Source organism: Apodemus sylvaticus, chromosome 5 (assembly GCF_947179515.1).
Source record: "Apodemus sylvaticus chromosome 5, mApoSyl1.1, whole genome shotgun sequence".
Classification (NCBI taxonomy): Eukaryota; Metazoa; Chordata; class Mammalia; order Rodentia; family Muridae; genus Apodemus; species Apodemus sylvaticus.
The window spans coordinates 162,631,894-162,647,273 of NC_067476.1; the positions used below are offsets into that span (position 1 = coordinate 162,631,894).

The window sequence follows — 15,380 nt, forward strand, 5'->3', positions numbered from 1 at the left end:
GAGTGTGTGTGAGTGAGTGTGTGTGTGTGAATGGTGTGTGTGTGTGTGTGTCCTATGGATTTCAGTAAGTAAGGTGATGAGCCCAAGAACCCAGCTTTTTAAACCAACTCCCTTGGCCATGCTGGCCAGACTATAAGAGACAGCCTAGGACAGTCCCCGGAAGAGCTGCTTTGTATTTGCCTGTCTCAGCACGTCCGCCCTCTCTGCTTTACTCAGAACAAGCCTGACAAAGCAATGCTCTCTGCTGGACTCGCATGGGTTACTGCAACGCTTCCGAGCCATGTTCTTGGAAACATGGATTCCTGTAAGAAGCCTCAGCCAACTCCTTGAATAAGTGAGTTTGGGGAATGCTGCCTCTGCCAGGGGTCCTGGAGTCTGTGTGCTAATGCTGGTAGCCGGGTTTTGGTATGTGAACTCTCTAGACTCCCCTCTGCAGGCTGTATAAAGGGAGCCTCACAGGTGCACACCTGGGGCAGATTAAATTACATAATGCTCCTGTACTCACAGTAGGGCTAGGATAGTAAGCTCTGTCAGGAAGTCTGGAGGGCCAAAGCTCTCAGATAGATAACTGTAGGCAGCAGTGAGATGTGCTGAGGACCGGCCTGCCTCCTCAGAACCACGGCTTGCCCCTCAAGTTGACATGGCTGTCTGCTCAGAGCCTAAGCTGGAGAGAGGAGGGCTCTTGCAGGTGACTAGCTGTTGCCTTATGCCTAGACTTGCTAAGAACACGAAGTGGCCTTCAGGGTGGCATCTCAATACAACAAGAAGAGAGAAGGAGCTGATGTCACCTGGGCAGGATGAAGTGTGTTCAGGAAAGAGGCATCTCCTTAAGGGACACGCGCCCTGGATGCAGAACAGAACTTTCCAAAAGAATTTTGCTCCCATCTCCCCCTGACTGTTCAGTGTGTCTGACTCCTCTGGGTCTCCATGTTCCTTCAAACCACCCCAGTAAGCTCACTGACTCACCAAGCTGTACTCAAGTTTTGCTTTGGTCTGGGTACCTCTCTATCTAGAGTGAATGTTTCTTAGTTTCTCCAAAGAAGGCCATGTAGCAGCGTCTGAAGACTACCCAGACAGCCACGCTAAGTTAGTAGCCTCCCTCATTCCTTGGCAGGCCAACTCTGGGACAGACTGTGGCATAGGGCCAGGCTGGCACAGGCTTGGTGTTCAGATACTTAATGGTACAAGCTAAACCCAGTCTCACACCTCTGGACAGAGCCCACTATGCACCCTGGGTTTATCACCCCTACCCCCACTCCCACCCCATACCTGACTTCTCCTGGCTTGAGTGCTAGCCAGAGACCAGCCAGCAGATTAGGGTGTCATCCACCATTGTGGGGGGTAAGAGGGGGCAAGGAGGAAAGGGTCTCTGACCTTGGAGCAATTTTATTCACTCTTCTCAAACCAGAACTATTGTATTCTGGACACAGATTTTCTCAGAAGAGAGACAAAGAACATTTGAAAAACATCTAAGCAAACATTCCACTTTTCTGTACATTGCTTAGCCAAAGGAGGGATAGGGAAGCCTTCACTCACAGTCCAAGCGGCCCTTATTTTTCCACGGAGTGATATGATGCTTTAAGAAATGCCTGCAGTCAGGGCTGGAAATTGCCCATGCGAAACAAATGGAGCTGGCCTGCCCAGGGAGCTGACGGGCCTGACAGCTCTGCCCGCTGGAGTCCCTTCCTTCCGGGGCTTCTGATTTCTTCCTTGCCTTCACAGAAGACCTAACTACATTTTGGCACACAAACAGGAATGGGCAGGGATCCTCCCAAACCTTGGAGGGTAGTCGGAGCCAGGCCCACACTATAAGGGGTCAGCCCAGTGGGCCAGCTGGAGAATGAACCCACCCACCCATCCACCCAGCCCCCCCCCCCCCCCCGCTCTGATCCCTGAGCTGCTCAGAGGGCTGGAGGCCATCTCGAAGGCCCGTGGTGTCGGGAGACTTAGATGATACAGAGCTGAAGGAAATGTCCACTCTCCACTGTGGGCTCTGAATAGAAGTTGACCTAACATCATGGTATGACCACAAGGAGGGGTCCCACAGTCTACAAAGGACATCTAACTTGTTGTGCAGAGACTACCCAGTTTTCTTCAGTCCTCACCGTCTTTGCATCTAGAAACCCAGTCTCCTGGGCTTCTGCTGCCCAAACGGGCCTCTAGTTGTCCCATGGGACTAAGGCCGACGGGCCAGCAAGCAACCAGGCCAGGCGGCTGAGCGAGTGGGCGAGGGAGCGGCTCCTTTAAGGCCCGCGTCAGGCCGGGCCGGAGGGGCGGGGCCTCGGCGGGGCCGCCGCGCAGCTTCACCTGCAGTTCCGAGCGCGCGGAACAGAGGCGCGGGCGGCTGCGAGGCCGGCGGACGCACCGGCCAGAGGGAGCGCGCCGCCGGCCCACTTGGCCTGGCTCCCGGAGCCCGGGCGGCGAGCGCGGGGAGCAGCAGGGCGGGCGCGGGCGGAGCATCGCCGCGGCGAGGGAAGCCGGGCACCAAGCGAGCGCCGGGGCGGCGCGGCGCGGCGGGGACGATGACCACGGGCTCGGTGCTGCCGCTGCTGCTGCTCGGGCTCTCGGGCGCGCTCCGGGTAAGTTGCCGCCTCTCCGTTGGCGGGTCTGGGAACCCGTGGGGATAGCTAGTCTCTCCCGGTCTTCTCAACCCGCCGCGAGCGCGGCGCGAAGCCGCCCGCTATCTGAGCCGGGAGCTGCGGGGCTGAGCGGGCGGGACCCCCGGGTGCCATCTCGTTGCCCGATCTGCGCTCCGCGGCCGCCCTCCGTAGTGTAGTACTCGCCTCCACCGCCCGGCAGCCGCGCATTCGGAGTTCCAACCGCGCGCCCGGGTCGAGTCGGCTGCGCGGGGCGCTCGCCTGGGTCCCTCGCCCGGGTCCCTCGCCCGGGTCCCGTGGGTGCCGCGGAGCTCGGCTGCGGTGAGAGGCGGAGGCGACTAAGGGGCACAGGGCTATAGCAGCGGTGTCTAGCGGGCCCTCCCGACTTAAAGAGGGATCGGGAGGAGGGCGCAGCGGGAGCGCGAAGCACTGAGCCCGAGGTGGAGCTGGACACCCGCGCTGTCTCCGCACAATCTCTGCGCGGTTCCCGGCCGGCTCCGCCGGTTGACTCCTGCTCGCTGCGGGGCCTCGGAGCGGCTCGGCGGCAGCTCACGCAGCGACCCTGGGCGGAGACCGAGTGGCCCGAACCCCCTCTCGTGGCCGATCGGTCCGGTGGCCTGCTCGCTGCCACGCCGAGGTAATCTCTGTGATGAACCAGGGCTGGCGACCGGCTGCTCCGAGGCCACCGGATCATCTCCTTGCGCGGAGAACACGCCCCGGGGGGACAGAAACTTTCCCGGCCGACTTTTGCCTCCCGCGGGCTGCAAGTGCATTTTGGAGCTGCAGTCTCCAAGAATCGGATGCCATTCTGAGCTTGGCCCGGGGAAGATTCCCCGACCCGGCCATTCCTCTCCTAGCCTCCGGGGCCGGGTACTCGAGCCCGAGCTACAGGCTGCAGGCTGCGGGCGGCCTCCCAGTCGAACCCGGGCGGAGCTGTTGCGCGCAGCTGGAGCACTCGGCCGGCAGGGAGGCGCGTTCCGCTCCGGTGGCCCGCGAAGCTGAGACTGTGGGGTGCTGGCTGCGCCCGCGGCTCCCGAAGCTTGCTCACTAGGGATCGGGAGCCTGATGCGCCTTCTCCTCCTTAGCGGAGCGAATTAGTGGGGACACATGCTATCTCCCTTGGTTCCTGGCAGCTTGGGTGGAACCCCTTGCTCATTGCCTTCCCTTCTCTACAGATGCAGACTCCAGAGGAACAGAAAGCCCTTCTGGTCTGTTAGAGGAGCCTTTTCTCCTAACTAGGCTTTAAATGGGGGCTTCAGAGTGAGCAAGGGTCCAGGACATTGGGTGGGTGAACTTCACACACACACACACACACACACACACACACACTCACACACGAGCACCTTGCCTCCCTGAAGCCTAGTAGCGGAACTGGTCACTCTCCGTTCAGCTTGGAAACAGCCCTGGAAGCACTGAATTTGCCAATTTGCCAGCTCCATTTCTTGGAACTCCACCCCTGTGGGCTGCAAAGGGAGGCCTCCTCCTCCTCCTCCTCCTCCTCCTCCTCCCCCTCCTCCCCCTCCTCCTTCTCCTTCTCCTCCTCCTCCTCACCTAGCCTAAAGGCAGAGCTCTGCAGCCTGGAGAGATGGTTCTTCCCAGAGCTCCCTCTCTCTCGAAGGACCTGGCTTCGCCTGTGGATGGATGGGTGATACAATCCTCCTCCTCCTCCTCCTCTTCCTCCTCCTTCTCCTCCTCCTGCTGCTGCTGCTGCTGCTCACCCACCTCTCCTGGGCACCTCTTTGCCTCTTCTCCTTGCCATTCATCAATATAGCTCCTCTGGTACCTGGTATAGGCATCAGCTGACCCTGTGCTTCCCATAGAAGTAGTAGCGCTTTCCAGTTCAGGAAGCTCCTACAAACCTGGGCCAATACAACCCGAAGTCCCCCAGAGACCTGAGGATCCCCATACCACCTCTGGGTGGAGATGGTGCTTTATCTGCGCTCCTCAGCAGAGGCTTTTGATGTGGCCATGACAAATGTAGGTTGGATTACATTTCTGCGAACTTATGTTGGTTTCACAGTCTCCTTTCCGCCCCCAGGCCCACCGTGAGGATCTTACAGTCAGAGAGGCCTGTAAGGCTGGCTTCTCCGAAGAAGGCTACACTGCGTTGATCTCCCCGAATGTCCTGGAAGGAGAGAAACTACTCAAAGGTAGTGTGGGGTGTGTGAGGGGTGGAGGGATAAGGAAGAAGGCTTGGCTGGCCTTGGAGCACTGCTCTTTGCAGAGAGATGGCTATGAAATTGATGAGGTCCCAGCGGGCCACCTCTGCATGTGCCGAGTGATTTGGAAGGCCTGCCTGTCATTTTGGACTGAGGTGAATCATTTCCTGTGCGACAAACGAGAATTTGGGTGGAACACTGTCACCCAATGCTGTGCAGGGAGACTTCCTTACTGAGTATTTTTATGTATGAAATGCAGGACTCTTAAATTATCTCACTTCGAAATGCGTGACAAAGCAGACGATGTTGTTGGGAGCTTGGTAAATAAGCTCACAGACATTCTGCTCGCAAATGTGGCATGTGGCTTTCACGACTGCCCCTCCAACGACAGGAAAACCCGTGGGGAGTGGCATCCATGAGCTTCTGGGATGGCGATGTGCAAGGGGCAGAAGGAAATGGCTGGCTGCGTAACTCCTTGCACACGGATCTGTCTTCCTTTTTCAGACAAACTAATTAAGCATTTTTGCTTTCTTAGGGCAGGAGATAAGAGGTTGGTTCTGGGGGTTTAGGGTCTAGGAGTTCTTGGTCTTGACCTCAGTTTCTTAGAAGTTTGAACTGTTTTTCATGGAGACAGGGGAAGTGGGCTTTCAAACAGATATTAAAGGTGAATTTCCATATTGGCTCTGAAGTCCAAAGGCTGTTGACACAAACCCGAGAAAGTTTGTGTTCTAAGAAACAGAGCAGCTGTCTATGAATAGGTGTGCACAGGTGTGTGAGCTGTCCCCTGCACACTGAAGGCAAGGTCTAGGCACACCCCGCAGCAATGGTCTGCACGACTCGAGTGCCTGTGAATTCACTTTGATATAAAATCCTAGATGTAGAACTTTGTGAGGTTTTCTTCTCTCCCCTTTGTGTGTGTGTGTGTGTGTGTGTGTGTGTGTGTGTTAGTTTGGTTGTATGGTTCTCAGTTGTGAACTTCATAGATGATTCCCATTACAATGCCAGATTGGTCCTGCCTGCTGGGTATGTCCGCTCCTAGCAGGATTCTTTTAGATTCTTCTTCCTTACAAATTATGTGAATGAAGACAATGTCCAACTTTTCATACCTGATTTTTGTTTTATGGTTGTGAAGCAGAAGCCATTATCATTGCTGATCATAAGAAAGGAAGGAAAGAAAAAAAGGAAGGAAGGAAGGAAGGAAGGATGGAAGGACAGACTTTAGTCACTTGGCTGAGGGGTGGGCCTCAGTGAGAAACTGTGTTCAGGACACTCAAAGAACTGTGTATGTGTTTTGATTTGGACTGTGATGTGGTAGATCACCTTCCCAAGTCTAGTGTGGCTCATTTCTGCCAGTACCTCATTCTAGACTCCCCCACGCTTACCCTGGGGCAGAAGGCCTCTGGAAGCCTAATACACCCATGGAGATCTTGCCACACCCAATGACCAGGGACTCAAGAAAAAGAAAAAAATGGTAAAAAGGAATGTCTGCAGCAGATAAGAAATTTCTATACTTTTGCAGTGCTTCCTAGATCACACTCCCATCATGACCATGTGTCTAGCCAGGCCCAACTGTGTACTCTGGTCCTGGATTTACCTGATGCATTCTGGATGAACCTGATACAGCAGGCCTAGAAGGGAGGAGAATGCGTCATCCACGTGTCTGGTGCGCTCATCTGGTCAAGCTCAGTGGTGGGTCATGGCCACGGCCACAGCACCCTCTTCTCGCTCCCTGTTCTCTTCCTCTTGAGCTTGAGGTGCAAGATATCAGGAGCGAGGATGTTTTTACATCTTAGAAATAATTTTGCACACAAGGAGATGAGAACGGAGGCCTGCAGCACACTTGAGCTAGGACCCACAGAAACAACTGGGTGTGCAGAAAACTTTGTCACTTTGAGAGCACAGTGATGAAGCCACTGTCAGAAGTAGGCCCGGAGCTTGGAGCTTCTGGTAGGTTCTGTGCTAAATAGATAATGACTACTGATAATTGAGTTATTCCGAGCGAGAGAGCTTAACCTTACTTAATTTGACAAGCAGAGCTTCCCAGTCATGGTTTTACGGTGAGCACGCCATGAGCTATTACCGGCTGCCCCGTGGCTTCCTCTCAATGCCTGAGTCAGCTCGCCCAGCAGCCCGGACCTTCGCATTCTAGCGGGAGAGATTTGTTACACAGTAATTAACTTGTTTGTGATAAATGGGTGGAGGAAATGTCGTGGCATTTTGTTTTATGTCTAAATGAAAAGCATTTGCATTCTAAAATAATATCCTGTTAATTAGGCTTAAAATAGTTTTCCCCAACAGGGTAACAAGTGCATGTATAGCTGCCCTTTGGAGGTGCAAAACCACCAGAGACAGAAGGCAGGATGCTCTTCCGGCCCTCACTGTTCCAGATCTACTTGGCCTTGTATCTTCCTGATGCCTCTGCTGGCGAACAGGGAAAGGCACCCGCAGTGCAGCCACAGCTCTGTTTTTAGAATAATTTACTTATGATGACTGATGTATGCTAATATCTAAATTTGGTGGTTGGGTTCTGAGGGCTATCAAACTGTGTCAGGTCAGGGCAAGTTTGTAAGCCAGTGTCTCTTTCTCTGCTGGGTAAATTATTAATGGTCAACCTGCCCAAAGAGGCTGCAGGCCAATGTGATGTCCTGTGTTGTCCTCCTGCAAGAAGGGCCAAGTCTGGTCTACCCTGCCTAATCTCATGGTCCCCCAAAGGTAAGAAGGTTTCAGGTGTCTCAGAGGAGGATATGTGGATATGTGGGTCAGGTCCCCACCACAGTCTTAGAGAAAGATGACTCTCAGTCCTGGCCTTGTTTGCTCTGTAGTAGGAGGGCTGGGGTTGGCCAGTCACCTGACGAGTCTGTGCTGAGTTCAAAGAAGTTAGAAAAAAGGGTTTTGCCATTAATGACCTCATTTAAAGATTTCTTCCGGTCTCCATCCTCTATTAGTCTGGGACAGTCTGTGTACTGGCCACACCGGTTTCTTGTCAACCAGCTGCGTCTCTTATAAAATAAACCTTGAGGACTGCAGAGGTAACAGGCCTGTTGCTCAGTTTTTACCATATTTTCTATTCAAAGGCATACTTGGCCAACAGGCTAAGACCTAATAACAGGCCCTTGAATAAATGGGATTGATTTTATTCACACTACATCGAGTGCTGAGATATTATGGCCAAGAGATGGGCAGAGGATCAGACCCACGCCTAGCAGGAGCCTCATCTCTATTCCTGCCACTGTGCTGTGGAAACTGCTACTTTATTGCCACGTCGCTCTAGACCAGCTGCTGCGTTCTGTGAGTTGCATCCGAGCTCAGGGCAGAGTGGGGGTGGGAGGTGGGAAGGAAGAAACAGAAGACCCCTCTGCATTTCTTTCCTGCCTCAGGAAAGCATTTTCTCATAATCCCCACAAGGGTTCTCATCTGCTGTCACCAGGTCACATGGTGTTCTGCCTGCACAAAATGAACTGTTACACTTGTTTTAAATCAATTGTCTCTGGAAAGGACCGAAAGGACCGAGGGTCTAGGGTCTCGTTTTAGGAAGGAGGGAGGGGAAGATGCCCTGCAAACAGCCCTAGTGCCTGCCAAATGCTGCTTTCCCAGTCAGTCTCCCTCCCTCCCTCCTTCCCTCCTTCCCTCTTTCCCTCCCTCCCTCCTTCCCTCTCTCCTTCCCTTCCTCCCTCCCTCCTTCCCTCCGGTCCTCTTGTAGCCCACCTTTGCCTCAGACTCACCATGTAGCTACAAATGACCCCCATCTTCTATCTCTTCTTTCTAAGAGCTGAGGATTATGCCTGACCCCTGACCCACGTGTTTATGGGAGGACAGCCCAGCAAAGGTCATGAAAGACACCTGGGGTCAATATCTAAGACATGCTGAATCCTAAAAGCACTGAATTCCAGAGGTGCCGTCTTCCTGAGCATTCTAAAAAGATTTATTTTAATTTTATGTATATGTGTTTGCCTGCATGTGTGTATATGCACCAGGTGCATGCAGTACCTGTGGAGGCCAGAAGAGGGCATTAGATTTCCTGGAACTGAAGTTCAGGCCATTCCCAGTCATGCAGGTGCTGGGACTGAATCTGGGTCCTCTGCAAGACCAGCCAGTGTTCTTGCTCGCTGAGCTTCACTGAGCCATGGCTCCTCACGCCCAAACAGTCTTTTATAATTCATCAAGAAGTGTCTTTTGCCCGTGTGTCTGGATGGGACCCACTTCTAAACCCCAGCAATCCTGGCAGGGCAGAAGGCTTGGGCAGGCATGAATCTGTCCAGTGCCTGTCCTGCACTGAGCCTCTTCGGGGAGTCGGCCATGCCATTAGTAAACGGCCTGGAGCGGCATTCTTGCCCCACACGTGACAGGGTGAGAACTGCTACAGAGACTGAAATCAAGACACAAGTGGGTGTCTTGAACCCTCAGATCCCGTGGCTGCCTGACCTGGCTCTCCTCCCTCTCTGTACTGGCCTATTTGACTGTGGGCCTCATTTAAAATGTCTGTGGGCTTTTACACCCACATGGTAATGTGGCCTCTTTCTGGTCAGTGGTATTTAATTAGGTTAGGCTTCTGGGAAAGCTAGATTTAAATAAAAAAAATTGTGACAGAAGAAAAAAAAAACTAAGTTGGCTATGCCTGTGTTCTTTCCCCTGTGTCTGGAATATAGACGTATTTCTTATTAGTCAAGTAGCTTTTTGTGACTATTAGAATGGTGGAGTTGGCCTCACCACAGATCACCCTCTAACCTTGGCAAAGGTGAGACAGGAGAATTGTAGATAGCCCGGCGAGTGACTAAGAGCAGGCCCCCAGTGGAGGGGCAGTCATAGCTGTGGGCACCAGCTGTGGAGCCCATACCTGGCTCTACAATCCATCCTGAGACCTGGCCTCCACTCCTTTGTGCAGTGAGCGTGCAGGGCACACCAGAAAATATTTGATATTTAAAACAAACAGCCACCCCTTCAGACCCCCATCCAGCCAGGAAGATGATGTACATTAAATGTGTCAGCACACGACTTTCACCCAAGCCTCTAGGAGATACTGGCTCCAGGAGTGGCCTGGGCACTCTGCAGGAGTGGGAGGCCATACTGTGTGTCTCCCTGTGTGTAGCAATTCTCTACCAACACGCCAGAGTCTCGGACAAGGTCAAAGTGGCATGAGGTTGAGGGGACACAGCCCCAGACACCAAACTGCCCTGCTGGCTGCTCCTGTGGCCAGAAAGAGACACCGTTAGAGAGGGATACCATCAGAAAGGGACACCGTGCTTCTCCTGGCTGTCATTCTAGGGGTCTCCCCAGAATGACCAACTGTCTCTAGGGCCGATCTCAGCATCAGTCACTGCTTTTTTTTTTCTTACAGTTTTGCTCTATCAGGTGGGTGTCTTATACAAGGCTAACATGTAGAGTGGGCAGCAGGGCTCTGTAGGACAGAGGGGAGCTGGGTCCAGGGAGATGAAAAACAGTGCTTGTGCCCAAGTGTGCGCTTCACACACAGAGGATCCTGACAGCCAAGGAAAAAAGTGCACACCGCACACCACACACACACACACACACACACACACTGGTGTTCTTCCACCTGCCCCTCAGTTCATGTCTGTAAGTGACAGTTTTGGGAGACAGATCCCAGAGTTCCACTGCCTATAAGGAAAGGAAGGCCTGATGGAGGGGCTGTGCCTCTTTACTACACACACCCCCGCCATGGACAACAGCTCCCTCCATACTCTACCGCTGGGGACATGCTGATGTCGGAAAATAGCATTCTTGGTAGCTTCTAGGTTTAACACGCCAGTCCCATGCAGGGTGTGGGGACAAACTGAAGACTCCCTGTCTTTAATCAAACCGTAAGATGACGGGCCACAAGACTTCTGAGCTGCCCTCTGCAGATATCTCAGTAGATCTTCAAGTCTGTTACTAGATCAGGAGCCAAGGGTCAGTGCCGCCAATTGGCTGGGTTGCTTTCCTTCCCGTTGTTCAGCCCCGTGTTCCTACCTGTTTCTCGTCTCCCTATGACATCAGGGCAGATGACATAGAGAGCCCAGAAATACATGTGCACAGTCAGATCCCCCACGCGATCAGAGCCACTGGCATGGTTGAGGGTGACCAGGAGGTATGTTGACTGCCCCCCTGCTCAGACAGCTTCATAACAGAGACTGCATGTCAACAGCCCTCCACAGCACGGCTCCTGTTCATACTTAGCTCCAGCTGGTGGAGCACTGGGCTCCCACTGGCAGGTCTGACCTTGGAAGGCTGGGATTCTGCAGTGCCAGTCCTGGGCAGGGCTTTCAGATTGTGCCACTGGGCACATAGCACAACAGGTTGTAGATGAAGGTCTGGCCAGCTCATGAAGCCTGAACACACTGCTCCCTGGCTGGGTTTACGCACAGAAGCACTGTCACATCACGTTGTGACTCCTGACTGGCGTTAGGGACCTGGAAGAAGGCTGATCATGGATTCATATGAAGATCCTGGGATTCCACTGCCTACACACCTCTTGAAGGACCTGCAAACATACAGGTCTCATCTCCCCACATGTGCATCCTTTCTGTTGGGGCGTGGGGTCCTGGCTGGGTGTTGAGGACCCCATCCTAGTCTCTCAATGTGAGCTCCAGAGACCAGGGTCTTTCTCCAGTTCCTCCAAGCTCAGTCCATGTTAATTAACCTCTCTGCGAGGTTGCCCCAGGCTACCTTCTCTAGCAAGGCACAGACAGGATCAATTCTAACAAGTAGTACTTGTTATATATATATTTTTATTTACTTTAATGTGCATGGGCATTTTGCTTGCTTGTATGTCTGTGCTCCATCTGCATGCCTGTTGTCTGTGAAGGCCAGAAGAGGGTGTCAGGTGTCATGGGATCTGAGTTCTAGTTAGATGTGAGCCACCAGGTGGGTGTTGGGAACTGAGAATGGAACCGTGGTCCACTGCAAGAACGACCCACGCTCTTTACCACTGGGCCATCTCTCCAGACTGTGGCTTTTGTATCAGCTGCCAAAACATTGGAGGTTTTGTTTCGCTTCAGAAATAGTGATTTTCCAATTCTTCCCTGCTGGGTTTGTAAATTTTACTAAAGATCACAATAGTTCATAATAGTCTAAATGAACTCCGTGTAGCGCACAAGGCACCTGTGGTGTTTCTTCAAAATCCTTCCTTGTCTTAATTTCAGAATTAAGAATGTGAAAATTTCATGAATTCACCAAATTTGCAAGTGCATGTAGGTTAAAGGTGAGGCTGGGTGACCCTCCCCCATCTCTTCCTTTTTTCCTTTGGAAGTGTGGTTAAGCAAATGGCAGAACTAGTCAGGAGGTGAGAGCAGACAGGCAGGCATTCATCTTTTCCTAGAATGTGCCTATTATTCTGACTTCTTGAAGGAGCAATTTTTCCTGAGAGTGAATTCCACTATAAAAAAATGCCATGAGCCCAGAGAAGCTTGTGTGTGGAGGGTGATAGAGTTCCCCGGATGCCCTCAGGGCATCCGCTTGCCTCTTTATCCCTAGAGGGTCTCTGGCCTGTGTTTTGAACCCTGGCTCTGGGCTGGGCTCTTCCTGCTCCCTTTAATACTGTCTTGGGGATTCCACATCAGCCAAGACGCCATCTTCCTAGTAGCCTGGTACTGTGTGTTTTTCTGTGAATTAGCATGTAAATGTGTTTGTGTTGAGCTCTTAATGCTTTCCCCACACTGCTCTTTCATGTCATGCGTGTTCTGTGACCTCAACTCTTCAATACCATCTCTCCTCACGGTCTTCCTTCAGCTTTTGCCACCTCTACCCGTAATCGTGCACACAGATGCATACACACATACACGCAGATGCACACATGGGTGTACACAGATACACATATGTATGCACACAGATACACATGTACATACAGATGCACACATGCATGCACACAGATGCACATGCATAGCAATTAAAAGTTGCTGAAATCTGCATGTGAGAGGGAACATAAGGCTTTGTCTTTCTGAAAACTGGCCACCCCACTTAACATAGTAATTTCCAAATCTGTCAGGTTTGTGTGTGTGTGTGTGTGTGTGTGTGTATGTGTGTGTGTATATGTGTGTGTGTGAAATTTTCATGGTTTCATTTCTCTTTATAGCTACATGATCTTCCATTGTGCACACACACCCCACTCTCACGATCTACTCTGTTAATGAACATCTATCTAGGCTGGCTTCACCTCCTGGGTACCACGAGCAGTGAAGCAATGGATCTGAGAGCGTCTCTATTGTAGGATGTAAACCTTTGGATGTATGCCCAGCCACAGTATCGCTGGGTCCTACCAATTCCATTTTTAATTTTCTGGACACCCCCATATCATTTCCATAATCAGTTTGCAACCCCACCAACTGAAAATAAGTCCCCATTTCCTCATGAGCATTTGTTGTCTTCTGTATTCTTACTCAGAACAAGGTGTGGGGTAGGGCAGACTGGAGCAGTCAGTAGTGCTTGCTGCTCTTCTAGAGGCCTCCAGTTACTGTTTGTCCTAGCACCCATGTTGGGCAGTCTCTTAGCCGCTGTTCTGTTGCTGTGAAGAAACACCATAACCAAGGAGTTAATAGAAAGCATCTAACTGGGAATGTACTCAAAGTTTCATAGATTTAGTCCATTCTCACCACACAGAGAGGATGGTGGGACACAGCCAGGCACCGGAGCTGAGAGTTACACCTGGTCCGTAGGCAGATAGAGAGCACCGGACACTGGTCCTGGGATTCTGAAACTTCAAGGCCCCACTTCTAGCAGCACACTTCCTCCAACAAGCACACCTCCAAATCCGTCCAACCCTATCAAAGAGTTCCAGTATTTGGTGACTTAGCATTCAAATATATTAGCCTTGGGGACCATTCTTATTTAAACCACGATTTTTATTTAAGCTCACAACCACAGGCAGCTCACAACTGCCTATAGATCCAGTTCCAGAGGATTCAATGCCCTCTTCTGGCCCCCGAGGGCACTCACACCATATATGCATATACAAGATACACGTAACTGTGTACAAATAAACAGAAAATGTAAAGAGAACAAGGGATTGGGGATGTAGCTCCGTGGGAAAGCATTTGACCAGCATTTGCAAAGTCCTAGGCTCCCTCACCAGCACCACAAACTTAAGCAGAGCAAAGCACTTGACTATCTGTGACCAGGTTGTCCCTACAAAGGCCATTTCCTTACAGTGCCCCCTCAGGGGTCAGGGGTGAGGGACATCTGGTGTCTGGAGGATGTGTCTTGTGCCTGTGTCTCTCTGTGGGATTCTGCTTCAGTACCTACAGATTTCAGGCGGCTCTAAGGGGATGCTCAGGCCACAGGCCACGGACTTAGGCTCTGTAGATTTCCCCCAGTTTACAGATTGCGTGATTCTTACTGTGAGACAAACTCACTCAGATGTGGAGCTTAGCAACCAACAGTTCTGAGGTCAGGAGGCGGCCATGGGCTTCAGCGGGCTGAAATGAAGGTGAACAGACTAGCTCTCCCTGAAGGATCCGGGGGGAGAATTTTCCAGTTTCCAGTGGCCATCGTTCCCTCCCTCCCTCCCTCTTTCTCTCCCTCCCTCCCTCCCTCCCTCCCTCCCTCCCTCCCTCCCTCCCTCCCTCCCTCCCTCCCCAGCCAGGAGGCGCCATACCTGCTCCAGCCATGCGTGGGTCTTCTCTGCCTCTCATCGGATTTAGGACAATCTGTGATGGCAATGGTTCCCTACACAATCTATGATCGTCTCCAGCTCCAAAGTCTCCAGTTTAACCAAGAGCTTCCCTCTTATCTCAGCATGCCCTGTGCAGAGGGCCAGAGCACAGCAACCACTTCTGGGAGTCTCTCGGGCTGTCACCTATGAGGAATCGCAGCAGCCCATGGCATGCCTATGGGGGAAACTGAGGCAAGTGAGCCACCACTGTCAGAGAGCGCTCTGTGAGGAGAGAGCTTCAGCCTTTCACAGCTGTCCATCTCTTCTCAGTCTATCCTATCCTGCACGCCCACAGCGATGCAGTGCCTCGCTTTGCCCAGTGTCCATAATTAGGACACAGAAGGACAGCTGCATCCCAGCAGCCCGCTGAGAGGAGACGGTCACAGGAATGTTTGAAGCAGACCCTGCCAGACAGCTACAGGACTTCCCATTGGACTGCTTTAACTTGGTCTCCTCCTTATTCACTGTGTTTCCTCCTGACAGTGTGTGGGGATTTAGGGAGGATTAAGGTAAGCCTTTAGGGACAGATGAATATCCACAGGCACACCAGGGATTCCTGTACCTCACTAATAGTCAGATGGACTTTGTGGAGCTTGGGAGCTTCCTGTCTAGGACAGAGGCACAGGTCAGCCACAGGCATGGGAGGGTCCACTTGTCCTCCCCCCACCCCAGAGGGTACCTCTTCCATTTGAAACTTCCAGCCCTAGAATGTGGGCATTGTGTTTGTCCTGAGCATGGGCCTGTCTCCTGGTGCCTCTGAACATTCCAAGGCTTGGTTCCTGGTTGTGCTGGGAACCTGGAGGAAACTGAGCCACCACTGCTCCAGGTGCCTGACCAGAAGAAGTGCAGGGCTCTTGTGGGGAAATAAGGGGCGGGGGGGTGGGGGAGGACCCACGTCCCGCCAGAGCTCAGGGGCACTGGGCTGGCAGACACGGGAGACTGCTGTGTGTCCCCATGGAATTGCTGCTGGATGGGGGGGGGGGG

General features: G+C 52.4%; 1 protein-coding gene across 1 annotated transcript in view; it reads left to right on the plus strand.

Annotated features, from left to right (window-relative positions):
* The first annotated feature begins 2,343 nt into the window (after nucleotides 1–2,343).
* Cdh4 (cadherin 4) overlaps nucleotides 2,344–15,380 on the plus strand; it is a 478,659-nt gene continuing 465,622 nt past the window's right edge. The window contains exons 1-2 of the mRNA XM_052184496.1: nucleotides 2,344–2,579; nucleotides 4,636–4,747. Of these exons, the coding sequence (XP_052040456.1) occupies nucleotides 2,523–2,579; nucleotides 4,636–4,747 (169 nt within the window). The 5' untranslated portion in view covers nucleotides 2,344–2,522. The remainder of the gene's footprint in view (nucleotides 2,580–4,635; nucleotides 4,748–15,380) is intronic.